At 42.4% G+C, this 25,643-nt stretch overlaps 1 protein-coding gene across 1 annotated transcript in view; it reads right to left on the minus strand.

Annotated features, from left to right (window-relative positions):
- SNTB1 (syntrophin beta 1) overlaps positions 1 to 25,643 on the minus strand; it is a 196,725-nt gene that overhangs the window by 11,744 nt on the left and 159,338 nt on the right. Inside the window, exons 4-5 of the mRNA XM_036338180.1 lie at positions 18,008 to 18,147; positions 251 to 447 (exon numbers count right to left, since the gene is read on the minus strand). Coding sequence (XP_036194073.1) covers positions 251 to 447; positions 18,008 to 18,147 — 337 coding nt within the window. The remainder of the gene's footprint in view (positions 1 to 250; positions 448 to 18,007; positions 18,148 to 25,643) is intronic.

Genomic DNA, 25,643 nt, shown 5'->3' on the forward strand with positions numbered 1-25,643 from the left:
GCATCTAACTTGCCAAATCAGAACTTTTCTTGAATGAAGATGGGATAAGGCTTTTCACAGTCAAACTCTTTGGCTCCCGTTCAGGAGGGCATGTGGTATGCCTTAATTGAGAAGATTTTACGTTTACCTTTGACATTTTAAGTATCCCCAAAGGCCAGGAATGGAAGCCACTTTGAGGCCAGGGCAAAGTAGAGGGTGTGTTCTTCCTGTAAGAGTGTGACATGGGGAGCCCGTAGCCAGCAGTGCTCACCTGTGGTGACTTCGGTAATGAGTTCAGCTGAGTTGTGGCAGCCCTGTACTATGCTCCTGGTCCAGTGGGAGAGGTCCCTGCTGATTTCAGCCCTGAAGAGATGCGTTTCAATCCCCTGCCTGGTACCCGTTCGTGTTGCAAAGGACAGATCCACACCAGCCTGGGGAGATCCTTTCCCTGGACCTGAATGGACCAGCCTGTTGAGAGAGAGAGAGAGAGAGAGAGAGAGAGAGAGAGAGAGAGAGAGATCACCAAAGATCATCAAAGTTGAACTACCTTAATCACCCAACATGTCATTTGGTGACTTGCTGTCATTTTTCTGATCTGAAATGAAAGAGTCCACTGCACCCTTGTGATCACCGGGCTTTCTACCATCCCTTCATCCAGTTCCCTTCCGATGGTCAAGTGAGATTAAGAAGGTGTCCTACAACTATGCATCAAGTTGCATATGCAGAGGAGTTGATTAATATGACTTTAACTAACATTAGATAAATTCAACTATACTCATTCATCCAAAAAGAAAGAATTGAGTAAATGAGAGAGACAACCATTTAAATAGTGTGTAAAATTCCCTCCACGGTTTCATTCCTGGACAGGACAGGGAAGCCATTGTTTCCTGGCTTAGACTCAGGTCCCCTGTTTCCTGTAGTTGGGAGCACCTGGCTGCACTGAGGGTACGGCTGAGTGTGCATTTCTCATGCACATGTCTCCAAATGCAGGGGAACAGCCATGGGACTCCATTTAGGAAATAGCAACCTGTGTTAAAGCTTGAGAAAGAAGTGGTGATGCTGGACTTCCTGAGAAAAGGAAGGTAACTGAACTTTATAGGAGATTCAAGGGAGTTTCAAGAGTGATTTTTACTGCACACGTTGTTTGTACTGACTTCAGAATGCTTTCTGAAAAGCCAGACTTAAAAGTCTCAGAGTCCTACCTTCTGAGCAGGCACTGGCTAGTCCTACTTCTCGCTTGCCCCCTGCAAACACTTGGATTTCTCAAGCTCTCGCCTACTTCTTGATATCTCAACCTTCTTTTGGGAGAGACTGTCATATCAATAATTTGCAGGATAGCATAAGTATAATTTAATAAATGTTACTTCTCTTTGGGGTCTTTTTATTTTCAGCCTTATCTTTTAACACAGAAAGAAACACTTTACTAGTTGCTCCAGAAATCTCAGGTCTATTTGCTTGGGGGAGGTAGGGGAGGGAGTTATTTTCTTAGGAAAAGCCCTTGTTACCTCTAGATTAAAACCTGCACAAAGGAAATCCAAAAGTTTATATTCTCATGTAAGCATAAACATTGTAGACCAGAGTTATCAATGTAATAAAACATATTGTAGCTTGTTGAATTTCTAGCAACAAGCTTGCAATATAACTTAGAGGAGCTTTTCTTTACTTACAAAGTTAGTGGTGTGTAGTGCCAACTTGCTGAAAAAGCATTGAAAAACCTGTTGGCTGTAAAATTCTTTGAAGATTGAGAAATTCACAAGAGAGAACAAATATTGGCAAGACTATGGTGAGAAGGGAACCCTTGTCTGTTGGTGGGATGGAAATTGGTACTTCCATTATGGATGCTAGTATATGGAGGTTCCATAAAAAATTAAAATTAGAACTACCCTATGATCCAGCAATCCCATTTCTGGGAAAACATCCAAAGGAAGTAAAATCAGTATCTCATAGAGATAGCTGCACTCCATGTTCATTGCAGCATTATTCACAATAGCCAAGCTATGAAAACAACTTGAGTGCCTTTCAATGGATAAATGTGGAATATTATTCAGCCTTTAAAAAATAAGGAAATCTTGCCATTTGCAACAGCATGGATATATCTGGAGGGCATTATGCTAAGTGAAATAAGCCAGACAGAGAAAGACAAATACTGTATGATCTCACTTACATGTGGAGTCTGGGGGGGGGGGGGGGAGGGGAACTCACAGAAATAGAGAGTACAATGATGGTTGTCAGGGGCTGGGGACTGAGGCAAATGAGGAGATAGTGGCCAAAGGGCACAGACTTTTAGTTATAAAATGAATAAGGCTCGAATGGATAGCCTGGTAACTACAGCTAATGACACTGTATTTTATACTTGAAATTTGCAAAGAGAGTAGATCTTAAGTGTTCTCACCAAAACAAACAAAAAGGTAATCATATGAGGTGATGTGTTCATTAACTTCACCATGGCCATCATTTCACATGTATCCTCAGTTTTCTTTCTTTTTTTAATTGATTTTTAGAGAGAAAAGAAAGAAGAGGGAGAGAGGGAGAGAGAAACATTAATGTGAGAGTGAAACATCAACTCCCTGCCTCCTGCAGGCCTCCGACCAGGGATGGAGCCAGGAATCTGGGCATGCGCCCTGACCAGAAATCCAACCTGTAACCTGGCCAGGGTCTCAGTTTTCTTATTTTAAAAGCATAATCCCTGCCTCCTATGATTATTATTAAATATAATAAAATATATAAAGCACTTATTCCAGTATTTAGTGCATCGTAGTAAGCATTCAAGAAAAATGAGTTCCCTTGTGCCTTCCCTCTCCTAACATCCTCACTTTCTAGCCCCTAAATTTCCACCTAGGGCACATGGACTCTGTGACAATCCAGGACCAGCATAAATGTAACAGAGAGACACAGGGAAACAACAAAAAATATGCCGCCCTCATGGAGAATGTCACTTTTTTGTCCATTTTCGACTGATATTTTTCTCGAAAGTGACTATAAAATTGAAGCCAATAATAACTGGAAAATGTAATTTGTTAGAAAATTGGCATTTGGAAGGTCTGTGTACAAGGGATGAAATTACTAACAGAGTGTAATGTGCATGAGGGCCCTGTATCTAGCTGACCAATACCACGTGTGGGGAGTGCTTGGGGGAAACTCAGCACATTATAGGAAGTAATGATGAGGAGAGCCTTTGGAGGGAGGACAATCGGTGTACTTTGTTAGTCATCTCATCACTAAATCCTCATTGATTGAAAAGAAAAGGAAATAATTCAGTTTTTAGCTATCCAAGTGTGAATGATATAATATTTATATTAAAGAACACGCAAGTTTGCTATCTGAAGAATAACAGGCAGGCTGAATTATGTGTTCTTTTGACATGCCAATACTGGCTAGTGAAACGTAAAATTCTGTATGTAAACTATGAGATAAAGCAAATTATCTTTTCTGCTATGTATTGTGTACATACTGATAATAAATCCCACATATATCCACAGGATGCATATGACTACACATCTCCTCGATGGAGTGTTATACAGGCCTTGAAAATTATTTTATAAATGTATATTTAAATGTGGGAAGTGCATATATATGTCTCTTGAAAAGGTCTAGATATGCAATTCAAGTATGTACAAGAAAAGCTTAGAAACAATTTTATTAAGGTGTCAAGAAATTTTATGGGTGATTTCATTTCTTCTGATGTTTGTTTTTTTTTATTCCTAAATTTTTCTCTAAACATATACTACACAACTTAAAGAGTAGCTTTAAGAGGTTACCAGACTGAAATGAAGCCAAATTTTGCACTCTGATATTTAGAATGAGGACTTCCATTGCAAAGAAAAATACCTGCATTCAGACCCTGTGTGGCGTTCATGCTTTGTGTGGTGTTTGATAGTGGCAGTTCAGTGCTGGAATACTAGATGAGCTTAACTCTGGCATGTTTGTGTCTGGGTTATTCTAAATTGTCCATGTCTAGCTCCTAAGACCTAATGCCTATTGGCTGTGGTTATGGAATAGCCTTTCTCAAGATGAAATTAACTGATCCACGTGGAATGAAACACATATCTGTGGCTTCATTAATCCCTTACACCAGCGGTTCTCAACCTGTGGGTCACGACCCTTTGGGGACCGAACGACCCTTTCACAGGGGTAGCCTAAGACCATCGGAAAGCACACATATAATTACATATTGTTTTTGTGATTAATCACTATGCTTTAATTATGTTCAGTTTGTAACAATGAAAATACATCCTGCATATCAGATATTTACATTACGATTCATAACAGTAGCAAAATTACAGTTATGAAGTAGCAACAAAAATAACTTTATGATTGGGGGTCACCACAACATGAGGAACTGTATTAAAGGGTCGCGGCATTAGGAAGGTTGAGAACCACTGTTTATATATGTGTTTTCCGATGGTCTTAGGCGACCCCTGTGAAAGGATCGTTCGACCCCCAAAGGGGTCGCGACCCACAGGTTGGCGACCCACAGGTTGAGAACCGCTGCCTTACACGAACCTACTGGCCTCCTGTAAATGGGACAGGAGAGATGCGGAGACCCACCAGTTGAAGTTACAGGATCCTTTTGGATTCAGAGCTGCTCTGAGGGGCCTTAGAGAAACTTCCTGCTCTGTTCAAGTCTCTTCTCCTTCCAACTGACCACCAAAAATCAATCACGAAGTCATTCATCCATTCAATCAATCAAAGATTCACTAGTCACGAACTGCTGTATTCCACATATATGTATGGTGCACTGTTATGGACTGAATTATGTCCTCCTAAAAATTCATATGTTGAAGTTCTAACCCCTGATGTGGGGTTAGAAATGGGGCCTATAAGGAGTTAATAAGGGTGTGGCCTTAACCAAGAGGACTAGTGTCCTTAAATAAAATAGGAAGAGATACCGGAGAGCACTCTCCCTCTGCACCCACACAGAAGAAAGGCCCTGAGAGGACAGAGCAAGAAGGCAGCTGGCTGGCTGTAAGCCAGGAAGAAAACCCTCACCAGAAACTAATCCCACCCCACCCTGATCTTGGAGTTCTAGCCTCCAGACATGTGAGGAACTAAATTTCTGTGGTTTAAGCCACCAGGTTTGTGGCATTTTGTTAAGGCAGCCTGAACAGACTAATAAAAGCACCTACTCTATGCAGACTCAAGGTTAGGGGTAGTGTGAGAAAAGACGTGGCCCCTGCCTTGAGGAGATAGTTCTTCCTTACTAATTCCCACGGCCTTTCCATTCCAGGTTCAGCCCCAGGTCTTAGGAGACTTAGTCCTACAATATAAAGGAGAGTCAGAACCAGCCTCTGACAAATGACAAATGAAGGACATGAGCCAGGGTTAGGTGTTATCTGGAGAATTATTCCTCCTCATTGGGGCAACCTGATTATTATGAAGATCTTCCTCCAGAGGGAAAGCAATTCCATCACAAGAGTGGAGAGCAGTGGATTCTGGGACAAGGACAAAGGGGCACCACAGTTATTAACATATTTGTTATTTCATTCCTATCAAGATATAGGAAATAGACTTCCTTTCGGTTCTTTTTATCATCGCAGCTAGTTGCTTTTGACTGTCCACAGCAATAATTTGGGGATGTTACATAGAAATGTAGACATTCACCACTGTGCCGTGGTGAGGAGGCTGGACAGAGATTTGGTTGTTTATAAATCATGGCACTGCAAAGATGACACAAGGGCACTGGACAACTTAAGATCAAGGTCCTTTCTCTTACCCCTTTTGTGAGAGGTGTAGCAGCTACTAGGAAGAGAGAGAAAAAATAGTGGACTGATTACACTCATAAATGCTCTGTGAAATCTTTCTCTTGAGATGAATTTTTATTGGCATAATTCCAACCCCAAGCCAATAGAATAAATTGGATATACATCCTTGGATACTATGTTTTTCAGTAGTCTGCTCTCTGAGCATCTTCACTCAGAGGCCTCACAGGCACCTCAGACTCAATGTAAGCTAAAGCTACATTGCATAAGGTCCTTGAGATCTTAACAATTAAATATCTGGGTTCTGAGTTACATTACACCAGGATCCACAAGGGCCATGCCCACTGCAAAGGACAGGAAGTTTTCACTGGTTGTTAACACACTGTTCAAAAGAAAGAGTCACTCAGATGGCACATTGAATATCCAAATGAGAACAGATTCCCTAGCAATGCCAAAGACAACAGGAGCTGCTATCTTTAGATGTCTGTGGTGCAGGACGATAAGGAGGAGGCAGTGCTGCATTCAGGCTAACAGTGATATGACGGATGGCTGAAAGAAAATATAACCTGTACTTTCTTACTTTGCTGCTTTCTGAAAAGAATGGTTTGAGATTCCAGCCTGAGTAAGGTGCAGTGGAAGCCCAGGAAAAAGTGATATTGGGAGGAGCACACCACAGCTTCTAAGGAACACAAGTCCTTGCTGAGAAGATTACACACCAGGCACTGGAAGGATGGAAACACTACATGAGTGAAACTTGGGGGGAATCTTTGGGAAATCGGGGAGAACAAGTGAGAGATTAGAAGATAGGAAAAGTGGAAATGATACCCTGGTTTTCAAAATGTGGAAGAAATTAGATTCTGTGACCCTGTTCCTAAGCAAGATTTTGTAATGGATTTTTTCAGTAATCATCTTTCACTTTGGAAAACAGGCAACAGTAGTTTGTGAGGGCCTCTGTGGCTTTCTTATATTCAACTATTTCATGCAGAAACAAGATTACTGGAAAAGTGATAGAGGAAGCGAACATCCAGAAGAAAGGTATTGGCAATTCGATATTCATTTGGACTTCACAGCTTATCAGTCAGAGGAGTACTTTGTTAAGTGACCCACAAGCCATTATGAGCCCATTTAATTACAGATGGAGGCAGAGCTGTGGCCTCAGACCTACCCTGTTCAACATTCCTATCAATGATGTATGAAGTTGTAAGATACATGGACATCAACTCAGTGGAAGATCCAGACTAGTAATAAGAAGAAGCGTGGGTTAAGGATATAAGATTGTTAAGCACTGAGGTTAAGCCAGAAATAACAACAAAACTAGAAAAAGGGAGACATGGTATCGAAGCACCATTGGAAATTTAGTTATGGTTGACTCAACCCAGAGTTACTAACAACACTAATTCACATGAATGGAATGAAATGAGGTGATGCTCCTGTGTTCTATGCTGAGCAGACCATGCCTAAAATACACCATTTTTTTTTGTTCTATGAATCTCTTTGGCAGTGAAATGAAACCCATGGACTCCAATTCTGAATAATGTGTGTAAATTTATCACAAAGGAAACCAGTGATACTGAAATGTAATTCCATCCCAATATCATGATGTTGAAGACTATGATCAGAATAGCAGAGTACCCAAAACTCCTTCAGAAAGAGCATAATTTGGAGACATCCTGTCTGGAGAAGAGAAGACTCTGGGTGGGAAATGAGAAGGAGGAAGGGGCAAGCATAAATGTCTGCAGTATCTGTGGAGGGTTTGAGCATAGGCTGGTCAGTGACGTCCCAGGGATGGAAGGGACAGCTCTCACCTTGAGAGTCCACAGTCTGATCAAAGCCATCCCTAGACCTTGGTCCACCTAGGAAGAACCATACTTGGAGCACATGATTTGCTTTGTGAGATCTAAGATGAGACTGTTTAAGCTGGCCGCCAGCAGGTGTTCTTGAATGCCTACTCTGTAAGGCCCGTGGCTCATATGCCGAAGTTGACAGCTCCTGGGTAAGGAGATGTTGGGGATAACAAACTTGCTGTTGACAGCACAGCCGTCAAGGTAGATACCCCTTCTCTGGACTCCCGCACATTGTTATCAATCCATTTGCCCCACTGCTGTAAGATTGGCACCTCATCTCCCTCACCAGACCTTGATGCCCTGTGGAGTAGGAGCCTTGTTCCATCTCTCTCTGAGTCTGTGGTGTCCAGCATCCTACTTGACACATGTTAGGTGTTCAATTCATGCAATTCATGTTGGTGACTAACTACCTAAATGCAAGTTTATCAAAACTTTTTAAAAACGTGACTGTAAGGTTGCAAAAGAAAGAACACACACACACACACACACACACACACACACACACACACTGACCTATTTTGAAATGTTTTGAAACTGTGGGGTCAGTGAAAGGCCTCCTAATAGACTCCTCATTTGTAGTAGACCATACTGGGGAACACATTACAGTAGCCAAATTCTGGACACTAAGTACCTTGTAAATGTCAGTGGGACATTAAAATGTTAAAAGTCATTATTTGGGCATTTGGAAAGGTAGGGCTAAGGACAGAATCCGTCTGCCTGAAGTTTTCCCATTGTGCCAAGAACAGCTTCTATTTTCCTCCCCAGATTCTTCCCAAAGATCTTTCCTGATCTATAGTCTCAGGAGGGACTCTGAAATAGCGATTATTTATCTTTCAATTATTTTACATTTCAAGCTATTTATGTATCCTTAAAAATATGACCATCTGTCTCTTATCTGTAGCATGAACTAAAATATAGCAGCCATGAAAATGCTGTCTCCCAAGGGAAGATAACTTTCTTCTTACCCAGCCAGAAAAAAATACTGGCACCCTGGGACAGACGTTCATGCTACAATTCACACCCAATTTCTAAGTTTTATCTGAAGCTGCTTGAGAAGCCGAAGGACATGCTTTCATCCCCTCGTGGCAAAATTCAGATACACATTCCCAGGGTGAAAGCCATGGTTGAAAGCAACGTCACAATTACCAGCACAATTTTACATTTCCTTTTAGCTAGGAGTGTGCATAAGTGAACAAATAAATAGGGCCACATAATATTAGACAGTGGAGCCTGGTACAGAAAATATAGTAATAGCCATTATTGTCATTGCTTCAATCTGGGCAATAATTTTTATTTGATTATTTCCTGCTGTATGCCTTGCACCTGGAATAATTCCAGGCACATGGCAGGCACTCAGTAAATATTTGTTAAATGAACGACCAAATGAACAGCTAGACTACAAAGAGGGCTATTTTCCATGGAGTCTGTGATTGATGGGTACTATGAGAGATTATGACTTCTCTCCCACCCTCAGTCCTTCAACCACACAAAACAGTAGCTAATGCTAAATCCAAAGAATGTGGATTACCGTCCCCTAACTGCTAGTTTCCAGATTAATTCAGTTCTGCAAAAAAAGTGATTTTGAAAGGTAACTGAGATGACATGTTCTAGGAGATGCGCCTAACATTCATTTCCTGTTTCTTTTTTCAACCTGGTTATTCTTTCTATCTTTCACAACTGGTGTTTTTCATAGTGACTTGGTTATTTAGTGAGTCAGAGTTACCTTTTTTGGTCTGAGAGTAGACGGTGACCATTTTATTTAAAAAAAGGTACAAATCATTAAGATTTCAAATTCATGGCCAGCATGGATCTAGCATCCATTTAAAGAACTGCATATAAATGAAATGGCTCTCTAAACCAGATACAAAGAAAGGGTGAAATGTCTTAACACTACTTCAAATGCCCAGAGTGGTGGATTTGTGAGGCTGAGCATACTTTGGGGTCAAATTCTTTGTCTAAGACTTGGGGGCAGTAGAGATATTCATTCCTGCAGAAAGCCAGGCCACATGCAGTAGATGTGATGATTTAAGTCTTTATCAATAACTGGTACTAGGCCACAGACTGTTTCTGGCTCTTCAGATATGCCCCTTTGTCTTACTGGTTTTGATAAAAAGAAAAAATTAAAAACCTGCCTTACCAGGTATGCTGATGTACTAACTTAATTCTGGATAGGTGTTAGGGAATGTTGCCCAAAATGTTCCACATAACAACATTATCATCAATATCCTTAATTAAAACAAAAACAATTGCAGTACACAGATTCGGCCAAATTAGTAAAATTACATATTAGGTAGCTGGGTTGCTAAGCAGTATTACATCCTCATTTTACTTAATTGCTGTAATTAACATTTCCCAGCAGATGCCACACACAAAAAGTAAAAGCCACTGGTCTAGTGCTCTCTAATACTCTCAACCAGTGGCCAGTGCCGCCCCTATTAGACTCGAGGCAAGAAGTGATGGGAAAAGAATCACTAATAAGGACCCCACTGTTTGGTTGGGGGAGGGGGGTGGCGCCCAGGTACCAAACCCCCTCAGCCAAGAATGGCTGAACAATTACCTCATTTCTATCTTCTAAACTTCTTTCATTTGCATACGGTGGTGAAAGAGTTACACAAGGTCCCATTTCTGGGAACGTTTTTATTCTTGAGGGATACTGACTATAAGCAAAGACCAACTTAATGTAGGAGAATGAGCAGCAAAAGAGATGGAAGCCAAGTTTTGACTACTTAGTGGTATTATCTAGGTGGGTTTCCAGAGACGTTTTGTCCTCCTTATATTCTCCATGGTCTCCTGACTGTTCATGGCCAGCTGCCAGCAGTCATATGGAGGGAGGAAAGTAGATGCCTGTTGGGTGGAAGGTTGCACTGATACACTATCATTTACACTGACTCTTTGAAAGGGGTATCATGAGCTCCACTTTACAAACAAGAACTCCATGGTTCTGTGTGGTTAAGTAGCTGCCCAGGATCACATAGTAAGTGTCCAGAATTTGAACCCAGATCCACATGACCACAAAGTCTATATCTTTCCATCATGCCAGGAAAAGGGGCCACATTCCAGCTTGTCAACTACAGGTAGGAGGGCAAGTGAAGTGAGGCAGTGTAATGAAGACCTCGTCATCTATGGGTTTAAACCATCCATGCACTTTCCTTCCCCAAGGTCAACAAGACTCACAGTCCGACAGATAATCTCACATCACAACATCCAACATCTTGGGAAATTTTTCCTTTTAAGTTAATGGTCTGTTTATTAGTTAGCAATCTTAGAGCTCTAATTTTTAAATATATTCTTTGAATTTTCTTGCTATCTCTTACATATTCCCCTCTCCCATCTAAGCCTTAATGAGTTCAACAAAGATCACAGTGTGTACAGAATATGGATTATAAAAAGGTCTCTGAGAACTTCTCCATGTAAAATAATGACAATTAAATTAGTCTTATTTTGCTGGGAAAATGAAACCATGGGTGAATGACCTGAACAATTAGCTCTTATAACGTGGCTTTTATCTGTTATATTTCACTGCTTTTTTAAAAAATTTCCCCATAATTAATCCCTAGTACAACATTGGCCACTAAAAAGTCTTTTAATGTTTCTTAAATGGAACAGTTTTGCCCCCAAAATAAAGTCATCATTAGGCCACTTGCCTAGTGTTGTTACAAGTAACATTCAGAACTAGTTTTGTGGTGCAATTGAGGGGTTCCAGACTTCCCATTTCTGTCTCACACTTCTCTCCTACAACAAACAAACAACTCTTCCATTGGCCCACTCCTTATATCTCAACTAGAGGCCTGATGCATAAAATTCATGCAAGAGTAGGCCTTCCTTCCCCAGGCTGCCAGCACCGGCTTCCCTCTGGCACCCGGGACCTGGGCTGGCTTCCCTCCACCCTGGCTTCGTCTCTAGAAGGACGTCCGGTATAATTAGCATATTACCCTTTTATTATTATAGATGTCTTTAAGACACTATGAGTCCCTGATAAATGCAGTATTATACGTAGGATCAAATATGTCCAATTATCAGTCATTCATTCATTAATTTCAATTATTTTCTCCAATCTTAACAATTGTTAACCTTTATCAATCACTTATTATGTCTCAGTCATATCTAAGCATTTACATACACTGTCTCACTTGGTCCTATCAGTAACTGCGTGAAGTAGAAGACACTACTGATGAGGCTTGAATTCAGAGAAATCGTTATTTTGCCCAACGTCACATTGCAAGTAGAGGTCTCAGGATTCAACTCCTGGTTTGTCTAATGCCAAAGTCCATGGATCTCGCCACTCTACTCATTTCCACCAACAATGAGGAACTCCCAAATTGAAGAGGGTCACCAGGCATATGGGGACACATGGGATGGACGGGTGTGTAGGCAAACCCCACACTTTTCAGTTTGACAGAGTGTAGAACCTTGGGCAGGTAGATCCTTTTGCGCTACCCTATGGGAATGCCCATGGACAATGCCCACATTCTCTATGAATCAGGAGGCCTCCAGGCTTAGTGTGAAAACCACAGGCGGTTTGACAAGTGCAATTGGCCAAACTTTCCCTGTGGAAAGCATTCCTAACGTTTCTGAGACTGGCCTGAGGCAGCATCTACTTTTAGCACTTAGAAACAGGTTAGTTCCTTAGGCACCAATGATTACGCTACAACAGCTATTTTCAACTTTTTTCATCTCATGGCACGCATGAACTAATTACTAAAATTCGGCAGCACACCAAAAATATATATTTTTGCCGATTCAACAAAAAATATAGGTTTAATTGTGATTCATTCATACCAGATGGCTATTGTTGTGTTGGCTGTTGTCATTTTTGTTTATTTTAAAATCTAAGGGAAAAGAGGTCAGTGCCCCTGACTAAGTAGTCAGGCATTGCACGTTTTAAAAATTACTGTGCCACTCCAGTTGAAAATTGCTGTGCTACAAGTTTAGTAGAAACACTCAGTGTCTTTGGGTCCCAAGTGGTGTCAAATGAGAGAAGTGCAGCCCAGCCAGTGTGGCTAAGTGGTTGAGCAACCACATCTGAACAAGGAGGTCACTGCTTGATTCCTGGTCAGGGTACATGCCCAGGTTGCGGGTGTGGTCCCCAGTGTGGGGCATGCAGGAGGCAGCTGATCAATGATTCTCATCATGGATGTTTCTCTCTCTCCCTCTCCCTTCCTCTCTGAAATCAATAAAAATATGTATTTTTTTAAAAAAGGAAAGAAGTACACATTCATCAGTTCACCTTTTCAACCACTCCAAACCCTTCTCAGGCCAACGGTCAGAGAACTGGGCTCAGACAAACCCCACTCTTTTTACAAGCTTTGTACTTCTGAACCTTTCGCCCATAAAATGGATGTGCAGAATTTCTGGGCTAGACCTCCTCTAGAATTCCAGAAATACTGTGACCTTAATCTTCGCTCTCTGTAGACCCATCTCACATGCCAATTATGACAACAGTGACAAAAAACCAACACACTTACTCCATATGGGCAAGAGTTTTTTGTTTTGTTTTTTAATGTTCAGCAACATCAAATAAGCTTTGGCTAAGCGAAAAATGTTTTCCCAAGGACTCATAAAAAGCTGAGGGATGAGAACAGCTAAAATTACACCATCTTTGCAAACTTCCTGAGTGCACTCCTATAAATTGCACCGATAACACACAGAGGCACACCGTTGAAGTTTGCCAGTGGGAGAGGCGTCTGCTTGTCAATGTCTATGCATGGTGGTCAATGCCAAGAGCATGTGAGCATGTCTGGGGCCACTGCTCTGAAATACAATCAAATTTTCATCTTCCAGAAAAAAATAAATTAGATGTGCCTGGACCTAAAAAAAACACCCCCAAACAAACCTAAACAAATATACAGATCAACTCTGAACTGCCTGAGGGAGTAACTCAATTTTAGAAGCAACCTGTTTCTTACTGGCCATAGTCCCAGCCAGTTCTTCTTGGGCAAGGGAAAAGACTGTCTCTAGCATTCGGAACGATGCTTCCCAGCACTGCTGAGGCAAAGGCAAGGGACTGACCAGGTGCTCAGTCCTGCTGTGTGCCAGGCATTACGCGCAATAAGGCTGTGCTTATGTCATTGCTATGGATTGAATTCTACCCATCACCACCCTGTCAATCCTATGTTGGAGCTTTAACCCTCATTGAAACTATATTTAGAGATAGGGCCAATCATGAGGGAGGAGCCCTGATCCAGTGGAATTTGTATCCTTATAAGAAGAGACACCAGAGAGACCTCTCCCCGAATGTGCTCAAAGAGGCCGTGTGAACACTCAAGTAGAAGCCCACCATCTTTACGAACCAAGATGAGAGGTCTCACCGGAAACCAACTGTGCTGGCACCTAGCCCTTGACTTCCAGCTTCCAGAACTGTAAGAAAATAATTATCTGTTGCTTAAGCCACCCAATCTATGGGATTTGTTGGGGCAGCCTGAGCTGACTAATGCAGGCACCATATTTTAATTTCATAATCACCCTGCAATAGATGTGATGATTTAAGATGTCAGGAGAACTAAGGCAATACTTATATGATACACTCAGGATATTCAAGGAGCCATTAAAACTCCAGGGAATAAGAGCATGACTCTTTGAAAGGGGTATCATGAGCTCCACTTTACAAATAAGAAACCCATGGTTCTGTGTGGTTAAGCAGCTGCCCAGGATCAGTGGTTAAGAAGGTGGACTCAGAATCTCAGGTCTCTTCCTGGCTGTATGACTGTGTAAGTTACTTCCCCCCTTTGTTCCTTGGTTTGCTTGTCTGTGAAATAGGAACAAAACCTAAACCTCAAAGGCTTGTGAGGGTTAGATGTGGGAACCCTGAGGACTATATTTGCCCAATGCTTGTTAAAAACTGATTCCTGACTCCCAATCTGACCTGCTGAGCCAGAATCTCCAGGGAAGGGTCCCCAGGACAGGAATCTTTAATAAACAGCCAGATCATTCTTCATTTGGGTACATGTTGCAAACTCAGATAGAATCTATGTAAATTACTTGGCCTTGACCTAATCGCCCTTTGCAAAGGTCAGCCACTGGTTCTTTACCACATGGTCTATAGTAAGTTCTCACTTAACACTGTCAATAAGTTCTGGGAAACTGTAACTTTAAATAAAACGATGTAATAACGAGAACCAATTTTTCCCATAGCCTAATACAGAAATATGCTATAGGAACTTAACTCTTGTTTAAATCAATTAACCTATGGTAAAATTAAGTCATAGCTTCTAAGAACCTACTGACTACATTAGTGAGGACTTAACTTTATTTGCCAGTGGTACTCTCATGGCCTGGATATGCACTCAAAGACAAGTAATGCCACTAGTTAGGCTGTGTGCCCAACAGCTCAAATATAAAGGACACAGTTTCACATGGGAAGTAAAGGAAGGAGTCACTTGATGAACTTAAATACATGGCTAGGGAAGCAGCCAATGGAAGGATTGGGGTGACCTCAGAAATGGAAGGATCCAGAGTTTTCCTCTGATTTTGACCACTTCTGGTAGAAAGAACAGCTTCAGCCCAGCTCCTCCCTTAAAGAGCTGGCTTATCTGCAAGGATAGGGTAGTTTAAATCTCCAGCTGGGGCGAGCCCTGCTCCATGGCATCTCATTCAATGCCCGGCCCGAAGCTACAAGAGGGTACATCTTCCCAGCATGACTACTCGGGGAAGGAGGGGTCCTTTTCCTAGTTGCTTGTTTGTGTTCCCAAAGTCTTTTCCTAGGCACAGCCCCAGAGATGTGGAAGGAAACGGGCCATGACCAATGCATAGGCAAACCAGGGTGGCTGATGCATAGGCCAAAAGGTCGGTTAAACAACCCATTTCCACAAATGTGTATCTCTCCCTGGGCATTCACGGAGCGTGTTTGACAGATGTGCTCTCTGAAAGATGGAGGTGGAGTGGTCAGCCTAGGGTTAAGCATCATCCTGATGGGAGAAAAACAGATGGAAACTCCAGCTCTTTCTTTTCCAGGCTGCTGCTCAGGACCAGGCAGCAAATTACCTACTAGCTTGAAGGGATGAAGTAAGACTAGCCAGTCTGTCCTAACATCTGGACAGACTCTGCCTCACAGGCTACAGCTGGAGATCGGGGTCATGGTTATGGGCCTAATTTTACCACCTCTCATAAGGCTATTATACTCATCTAATAACACATCTTTCTTTTGTAGGTCAGAGGTCAGGCTGGGTCATTTAGGAAAAGGCAGTAAGTTGGGAGGTGAAGTGTCACCTTTGTATCTGCTTGATGTTTAGACAGTGGACACTGATTTTTTTTTTATGCTTGCACCTCTTTTTCTAAATGAGCACCGTCTGCATAGAAGGGGTTTCCATTTTCTGATCCACATCGGATGCAGGTTTATGGTTCTAGGCTACTCACATGCTGTGTTCACAGTCCAGACCTGGCAGCCCCGTGGCATGGAGCCTGGAGCAGGTACATTTGGTGCCTCCCACCCAAACCTCCTCAGATGTCATTTACTGTGTCTTTGCTTCCATCCCCCTTTCTGGAAACTTTGCTTTGAAGGGTTCACATCCGTGACCTTCTTCAGGACTGCCCTGGGCCACTGGAGCCCTGCTTGTGCTGTCAGCCTAGTGAGCCTCCGAGATGACATCCTGCCAGGCAGCTTGGGCTGTTGATGGACAGCTGTGAGAGTCACTTACAACAATCAGGACCAATTGGCAGGTACTCAATTCTGCTCTGGGGCAGCGCTGTCCAACAGAACTTTCTGTGATGATGGAAATGTTCTGATCTGTGCTGTCCAGAATAGTAGCCCTTAGCCTAAACTGCTGAGTCCCTGAAATGTGGCGACTGTGATGGAGGAACTGAAGTTTTGAGATCCTGAGTGAATGAAAACGGTGGTAGCGGTGGTAGCGAATAGAGCTGAAATTCCTTAAAAGTCCATGAGTCAGAATGCTCAGAGACTGGGAGGAGGAAGCAGTGTCCTAGGGTAAGTTTTCCTTTCAAGCTGCCCGACAGTTACCCAGAAACTCTGCCTTCTTTAAACTTCAGTTCCTGAAAATCATTCCAAGAGGCAGGAGAGTCCAATTTCTCTCCTTAGTAACTGGAATACGGTGACTATGGTCTGATCTTTCTTTGGTTTTGGTTGTGAGAGTCTCAGAATCTGAAAACCAGGGCCCATGGGTGTGAACAGGGGTGTAAACCACCAAAAACGATGGCGACTGGGCTGAATTCGAATGGACCCCAAGACAGAGCCTGAATCTTAGTATGGATATTTGAAGATGTTTGGATTCTGATTATTGAGGTTTTGTTGTAAACATTTATTAGGTATCCTGTCAAATATTTTGAGGCTTAGGAAACTCAAAAATTAAATTACTAATTTATTTATTAATTTCTAAGAGCTCTGGGCCTGGTTCCTAGCCCCTGAAGGCTTCCTCCATTTACCTCGGGGGCCAGTAACTGCCATCCTCAGGTCTCCCTTGCTGGTCTCCACAATCAGCCACGAGTGGAAGAGGAATTTTAAGGAGTTTCATCTGTATTCACTACCACGGTTTCAACTTCATTTTAGCCTCTGGCTCTGCCGCTGGGCCTTATTCTCTTCCCTACACATGAGCCTTGACTCTTTGGCACCTCAATCCCTCCAGAATGGAGAACCCATTCTATATTTTTGCTCAGGACAGATGCCCCAACACCTCAGCCCACTATGCTCTGTCTATAGGGCCAAATTCCTTGCAGAGTTTGTCCCATGTTGTTCAGTAATTCATTCAACAGACATTTAAGGGCCCAATACTGCCAGGCACCATCCCGGGGAGGCCACAAACAATATGCTAGCATTCCTAGCTTTTAGGTAAAGAAACAGGGGTGTAGAAGCCATGAAACCCATGCCCTTTATCATCAAGTATATACAGAAAGCGCTGGCAATAGAAGCCAGGTCTGGGAGTTGTCAGCTACTCGAAGGCAAGACTCAGGTTTGATGTCCTCTTGTGCTCAGGATATAAGCTTTCAGAGATGGGTTGAGCCTACGCTGCATTAAGATACTGTCACATGAGCAATCAATGTGCACGGAAGGTCCTAAGGAACAGACAGCCCCTGGCAGCCCCACTTCCACAGGAAGCATCATACAACTGAGGAAGAGCTCGTTATGGAGTCTTGTGCTCAACAAGCTTAAAGAGCACAGTGGTGCCACTCTTTGTGCTACCAAGGGAAGACACTTGCTTGATAATTCTTTCTACGTGAACGTCAAGATTATAACTACATGTGCATAGTTCATCTCAAAGGGGATGGGATGGAGGGAAAGGAAGGTGCCTAGGCTGGGACCGTCTCACAGGCGTCCCTGCCCCTTCACGATGGATGAGCAGTTTGTTCTTTGTCTCTGTGTTGGCCATGATCGGCCATCATTGATAATATGGATAAAAACAGGTGGCTATGTTCTGGAGGAGCTCTCAGCTCCCGCGGCAACAGTAAGCAGTAATGGAGGATATTGAAATAATTGCAGTTGATTAAAACAGTTTCAAACTGCAAACACATCACACCCTACCACAAAGCCATGGCTACCTGGTGGAAAGAAGAGGGTGCATGTGGACCGGGCTCATCCAGGCTTCCTTCCTCCGGGGCATGCTGTCGTAGATTAAAAGGTCCTTGTCAGTCAGCACCACCAGAGCTGGCTTCCACTGTTTCTCGTTCTCCCCGGGCACCTGAAACAGAAAGACGAGAACTGGCAAAAGATGGCCTCAAAGGAGAGTGGTTGGAAAGGAGAAGCTGGCATCCCCAGAATCAGAAGACCCAACAATAGGGAGGTCTTTCAGTTCTGGTTGCAAAATTGAAATGAGAGAAAAAAAACAACAAACAAAAACACCATGTCATGGTCTCATGATTCTCGATCTTTGAAAATATGTTTTTCTCAAGGCCTGGGATGTATAGTCAACGCCGCCAAGAAGCAGCGCAGGGGTCAAGCAGTTGCCACTGCTTCTCACCTGCCAGCCAGCACTGAACATTTTATTTCACTGTGGGAGGCAGGTGCCTGGAACACGAAGTGCTCCCAGCTGGTTCTCTGGTAGGGCCCATTGCTTTTCTTATGAAGGGTGAGGTTGGAAAGCTTTGTAATAAATATACAAAGGTGAAGGTCTGTCTGAACAAGTGTGAGATATCAGACTCAGGCACCACCTTGGAATTCGCTTGTTCTAGAACAGTGATGGCAAACCTATGACATGCGTGTCAGAGGTGACACACGAACTCATTTATTGGTTGATTTTTCTTTGTTAAATGGCATTTAAATGTATAAAATAACTATCAAAAATATAAGTCCTTGTTTTAGTATGGTTGCAAATATCAAAAAATTTCTATATGTGACACAGCACCAGAGTTAAGTTAGGGTTTTTCAAAATGCTGACACGCCGGGCTCAAAAGGTTCGCCATCACTGCTCTAGAATGTTTAGTTCTATTCATTGAAGACAGTTCTTTAACTCAAGGGCTGAGATGACCTGGCAGGGAGAGATTGGAGAGGATTCAAACACCACTTGGATGATTGGACCAGATGACCCTGAAAGTCCTTTCCAACCTTGAGAGTGTGGGAAGTTCAGGTCTATCTCTGCCCAGTGTTGATCCCCGCACACTAAATGTTCTTCTATGAAAATGCCCTGCTTCCCATCTGAGCTCTGGGAGACATTTTGATGCTTAGTTTGGAAAAACCCAATGCTCTAGCCTTGCTACTCAAAGCAGGATCATGCTCCGGGAGCATCATTATGACCTGGGAGCTTGCTAGAAATGCAGTCTCAGGCCCATCCCAGACCTATTGAATCAGAATTTGCATTTTTAACATGATCTTGAGCTGCTTCATATTCTCATTAAAGATTCAGAAGCACTGCTCTAGATGAGGTGAGATTGTCTTTGAAACTGGCAACAAATTCAGTGACAATTCAACCCTCTCGCAACAAACCACTATCCAAAATGTATTCTGAATTAAACTACGTAGTAAGCTAAATAAATAATAATGCTAACTCCTTCCCTTTCTCCTCTTATCATTATCTTTTTTTAGGTGCCACGGTGAAATCTGTATTGAGGTGGAAACAAGTGGGTGTGGCTTCAGGATTGAGTGATCAAAGCAGAGATGCGCAGGATGCAAGGGGGTGAGCTTTGTAGGTTATGTAGTTTCATAGGCTCCATTATTTACTACCCGTGTGGCTTTGGGCAAGTTATTCTTCTCTGTGCTTCTATTTCCTCACTGATAAGTAAGGATAGCATCGTGTACAACGTGGCTAAGAGTGCTGACTCTGGAGCTAGAATGCCTGGTCATAAATCGTAGTTCCACGATGTACTAACTGGGGGATCTGGGGCAAGTCAGCAAATCTCTGTATCTGTAAAATGGGGAAATAATAGCACTAAGCTCAGAGAGCTGTTGTGAGGAGTGAGTTAAAATGTCGAAACTGCTTAGCACAGTGCAGAATAAGCACCATTTAGGGCCGGTTAAGTAGCTCGTGCCTCCTAATGCTACAGGGGAGGTGAAGTGAGACCGTGCATGTAATGTGCTCAGCGCAGTACCTGGCAGATGGTCAGGTCTTCACTGAAACTTAGGGTGGGAAAACTGTGGCAGACCAACCAATTTCTAAACTTGTCAAAAAAGGTGTTCTTTGAAAATGCCAATAGTCTGACAAAGTAATGATTTTTCTTGGGAAAAATTATAAGGCAAGCCCAGAATATCGACAACCTCAATTCATTCTCCTTGGATCCTTTTCAAAGTTCTCCCAAGAAGAATTTGTTACATAATGATCACCTTTATTAATTCATGCCCTCCTTCAACAAATCTGAATAAAACCTCCTTTTCTAGAAGGGAGAAATCCCCGGTGAAGCTATTTATACTAGAATGTGAATGGCTACCTGTCTTATTTCTCCCTTTATGCATTTTATTAATATTTAAGCCTATTTTACCTCCCAATAGAACAACAGCATCTTCAAGAGACCCAAATGAATTGTTAAGGGAGGCAATGTTCCAGACCCCACAAGGTGACTAAGCTATGGTCTCAAGGCATAAAGTGTTTGTGAGATTTGGAGTACATCTTTTCCAGGCTCTACATTAAAACCCAGTAAATTACTTTTCCAGCTCATTAAATAAGACTGGGGAAGCTATAAATGATCCTCCCAAAGTGCCTATCTTACTTACCTAGTCAGATCTGATCCATTAACTTTGACTGGAACCAGTTATTTCAATGTCAACACATTCTTCAAAATAATATTAAGCATAATTCTTCAAAAATAATATTAAGTTTGCAAAAGAAACCTCAACAGTCAACACCAATTGTACAATGCAGACCTTTCTAATTGTAGAATCACAAACTCACCATCATAGCAAGTGGCATATATATGCATGAGAGTGTGTTTGGGTATTTGTAACTAGCAAACTTTTCTAGATATTTACATCACTAGGAAGTTAAGTGGCTCCTGACCTTTCCATGGCTTAGAAACCACTAGATTCAAAACACATGCTTTCAGCAATGTTATAGTGGCTATATTAATCATATATATATTCTAGACGGGAAGTCACAAATTCAGAGGACTAGATATAAGGGGAAAAAAATCCCACTTTGAGGTAGCTTCTTTTCGGCATTAGCTTGTCATTACCAGGGAAGACTGTAGACACAGCATTGACAAATCTCCACTTTTTCAAAGAAATCTAGGATTCTACATTTAATGTGAATTCCTCCCATTATTTATTTATTTATTTTCATCCTCAATCCAGGATAAGTTTTTATTGATTTTTAGAGAGGAAGGGAGAGAGAGAAAGAAAGAAATATCAATCAGTTGCCTCCTATACTCACCCTGACTAGGACTGAACCCACAACCTAGGTATGTGCCCTCACCAGGAATCAAACCTGCAACTTTTTGGTGTACAGGATAATGCTCCAATCAACTGAGCACCCCAACCAGGGCAATTCCCCTATTTTTAAAAGTTAGTGTAGTAGTTTCCTATTGCTGCTCTAAGACAGTGATGGCGAACCTATGACACGCCTGTCAGAGGTGACACGTGAACTCATTTTTTTGGTTGATTTTTCTTTGTTAAATGGCATTTAAATATATAAAATAAATATCAAAAATACAAATCTTTGCTTCACTATGGTTGCAAATATCAAAAAATTTCTATATGTGACACGGCACCAGAGTTAAGTTAGGGTTTTTCAAAATGCTGACACGCCGAGCTCAAAAGGTTCGCCATCACTGCTCTAAGAAATCCCCACAAACATAGTGCTGTTTATTCCCTTACAGTCTGGAGGTCAGAAGTCCTCAAATCCAGGTGTTGGGAGGGCTTCTTCCTTCTGGGGGCTGTAGGGGAGCGTCCATTTCCATGACTTTTCTGGCTTCTAGAAGCTGCCTGCATTTATTCCTTAGCTCATGGCCCCACATCACATTGCCTTTTTCCCACTGTTTCTGTCACTTCATCAGACTTCTCTTGACTCCGATTCTCCTGCCTCCCTAGTATTAAGACCCATGTGATTAAACTGGGCCCACCCAGATAACCAGGTAACTTCACCATCTCAAGATGCTTAACTTGATTACAACTGCAAAGTTCCTTTTATCGTGTAAGGCAACATATCCACACTTTCTGAGGACTGGGGCATGGGCATCTTTGGGGGAAGGGGCATTCATTCCTCTACCTGCCTCAGTTGGCATCTGATATGAGTTTAAAAAATAATGTAGGGAGTGAAGTCATTTGAAGTTTGGCATTTTCTCTTAAAATCTCCAGCATATTCTCTCCCACCCACCCCTTCACCCAAATATGGTAGATGGAGAAAATAAGATGGACAAAATATGGACAATTATTAAAACTGGAGGTTCATTAATGTTTTTTCTTTTCTGTCAATCTTTCTATCATGAAAAATTTAAAAAGTAAACAATATGGGAACCAAGGAAAAGACACCTGCCAGACAGGCATGGCCCGCCGACTGCCAGAATGCGGTGAGGTAATGAGCATCTACCCTCTTGACAAATACACAGCACACGCAAACTCAGTGGCTGCAGCGGCAGTCACAGGTCTGACATGCAGGGCTTGGAGGAGTCCCTAGTATCTCAAAGGTCCCAACATTCTGCTGAAGTGCAAGTGTGACATAAATTGCTCAAAACTCTGTGTATGTGCGTGTGTGTGCGTGTGTGTGCGTGTGTGTGTGTGTGTGTGTGTGTGACTCATAGTAGCCTAGCTAGTGGCTCCCTTGAAGGAATACCATTTTTGTCCCTATATGAAAAGTGGATACCAAAGAAAGTGGACAGCTAGTGCAGGTGATACAAGTGAAGGGTCAGAAAAAGATGTAAGTTAGTGATTTTTCTTGGAAAACTGAAGTTTATTGGAGAAAATTCATGTTCGGTGGCTTTAAGATGTAGGGACTCTCAATGTTCTTGAAACAGCTCTTACAAATGACAAAGTCTCCATAATAATCCTCTCCCCCTAACATGTTACCCATTCCCACCCCTTACTTATTTCTTCTGTTGACCGTAGACAAATAGACAGCCAGATATTTCTCCATCAAAATGGGTTTATTTGGGAACAACAAAGAATTTGCAATTTGGGACATGCGTCCTAAAGGCAAACAGTGCACAGTCCTTCCTACACTCACGGTTCCGTTTTTTTTTGTTTTTTTTTTTTTAATATATTTTATTGATTTTTCACAGAGAGGAAGGGAGAGAGATAGAGAGTTAGAAACATCGATGAGAGAGAAACATCGATCAGCTGCCTCCTGCACATCTCCTACTGGGGATGTGCCCGCAACCCAGGTACATGCCCTTGACCGGAATCGAACCTGGGACCTTTCAGTCCGCAGGCCGACGCTCTATCCACTGAGCCAAACTGGTTTCGGCCGGTTCCGTATTTTATCCAGTTATGCACAGTACCTGCACAATGCCTGGGATCGAGGGTGCTCAGGGGATTCTGACAGAACTATGAAGGACCTAAGTCATATCTAGGTGCCTTAGGTCTCCAATAAACACTGTTAACTTATCTAACTAGTGTTGCTTACAGGGCCCAGAGGCCTGCGACCTATGTGCTCCCTCGTGGACACTCCTCACCCACCAATGGCTCCAACTTCCTGTTCCCGTCACGAGGTAGGAGTCAACCATATTCAGCTTCTAAAAATAGAAGAAAGGCTGCTTCTAATCGGTGACACGAATGATTACATTAGACGCCTCTCAGTCTGGTGGGAAAAGCTATTTCATACTTTTATTAACTCCAAAGGGCCATTTCAATTACAGTTCCAGTTTGGTAAACAAGTTATCTGTGACTTACAGGCTTTACTCCTCTAACGCCCTTTAAAGGGATGCTGATATGCAGCAGAAGTTCATAATTTTGTGAACAGTTATCTTTTGAAAGATTGACATTATCACTAAATGCAAAGGGAGCAAGTTCTTTAACAAAGGTCTCTGCTTCATGTCCTCTATTTTTGTTTTCATTGGGTGTATCTGCGGTTTCCTTGTTGATTTCCTCATTTTATTTACTTTTCAGAGGAGAAAGCCAAGAGTTCTTTGAAGGAAGAAGTTGTTGAAGAGTCCAGCCTCAACCCCACATCAGCATTTTCGGAGCCATGGCCTCGTCTACCAGCTATTCGGTTATGTGAGACATCGTAATACTATTTACTATGTGAAATATCAACATGTTTGCTTTCAGTTGGATCTATTCAAGTTCTATAGCTAAAAAACAAAAAGCAAGAATGGAATTCATTTCATTTATTTATTTTTTAAATATGTTTCTATTGATTTTAGAGAGGAACAGAGAGGGAGCAAGAGATAGAAACATCAATGATGAGAGAGAATCATTGATTGGCTGCCTCCTGCACGCCCCACACCTGGGGATCAAGCCTGCAACCCAGGCTTATATCCTGACCAGGAATTGAACCATGTCCTCCTAGTTCATAGGTCAATGCTCAACCACTGAGCTACACTAGCCAGGCAAAATAGAATTCATTTTAGAGAAATCTCAAAATTTGTGTGTCTAAGTACCAAGTGACAAATTCCAAAGTCCACTTATCTTACTTTAGTTCAACTGTCTTCCATAAATCTTGTCAGACAGTTGTAGTCTGCAAGTCCACAGCTCAGCTAGTCACAGTATGATCTTGAATGAATTACTTATCTCCTCCATGCTTCCCTTTCCTATCTGTATAATGGGGGCATAAAAGTCCCTCTCTCCTGTGACTATCAGGAAGATGGAATCAGACAATGTGCATAAACAGATTATAGCACAATGCCTGGCAAAGAGTAAGTTCTTAAAAATCAGTCTTTCTCAAAGTTTGATCTGCATATCACAGATTTTTGCAATTTGGTCTGCTTCAGAATCAGCTGGGCTGCTAGTTACAAATTCAGATGTCTTTCACTCCTAGAATCCATGCATGCAAAAGTGCTGGAGATGGCTCCAGGAATCTGCATGTCTAGCAAGGGCCCTGGGTAAGTCTCGTGCATACTATTTGAGAATATCTGCAGTAAGTGTTAGTAGCCGTCACCACACTCAGAATATACACAGCACTCGTTTTCTACCAGTGATTTTCAAAGATGAGCCCTCTTGGATTTCCTGCCTCAGTATCAATGGGGCACTAATTAAAAACACAGAGTCTTGGCCCTGGCCAGTGTGGCTCAGTTGCTTGGAGCATTGTCCCGTACACCAAAAGGTCCCAGGTTCAATTCCATGTCAGGGAACATGCCTAGATTGTGGGTTCGATGCCCCAGACCCAGTCAGGGTGCGTGTGGGAGGCAAATAATTGATGTTTCTCTCTTACATCCATCTCTCTCCTCCCTCTCTCTCTCTCTCTCTCTCTCTCTCTCTCTCTCTCTCTCCCCCTCCATCCTCCCCCACCTTACTCCTCTCTCTAAAAATCAATGAAATATCCTCAGGGGAGATATAAAACACACTCACTCACACACACACACACACACACACACACACACACACACACACACACCCCAGGTTCTTGAATCCCCAATCCACTGAATTCTGACATCTAGGGATTGAGACTACTGACCTCTATTTTTGTAACTTCTGGAGACGGATGCACAGCGTGCTTTGGGATCCCCTGGCCCACATAACTCACTCCGACACTGGATCATAGCCCTTTATTTTTTTAACCGCTTACTCAGTGTCTGCAATACTATGATAAATGTTTGTGGTTCGAGTGAGCTGAGCTGAATAAAGGTGTATCTGCCCAAGTAAACCTAACCCTAAGAC

Source organism: Myotis myotis, unplaced genomic scaffold (genome assembly GCF_014108235.1).
Source record: "Myotis myotis isolate mMyoMyo1 unplaced genomic scaffold, mMyoMyo1.p scaffold_m19_p_16, whole genome shotgun sequence".
NCBI lineage: Eukaryota > Metazoa > Chordata > Mammalia > Chiroptera > Vespertilionidae > Myotis > Myotis myotis.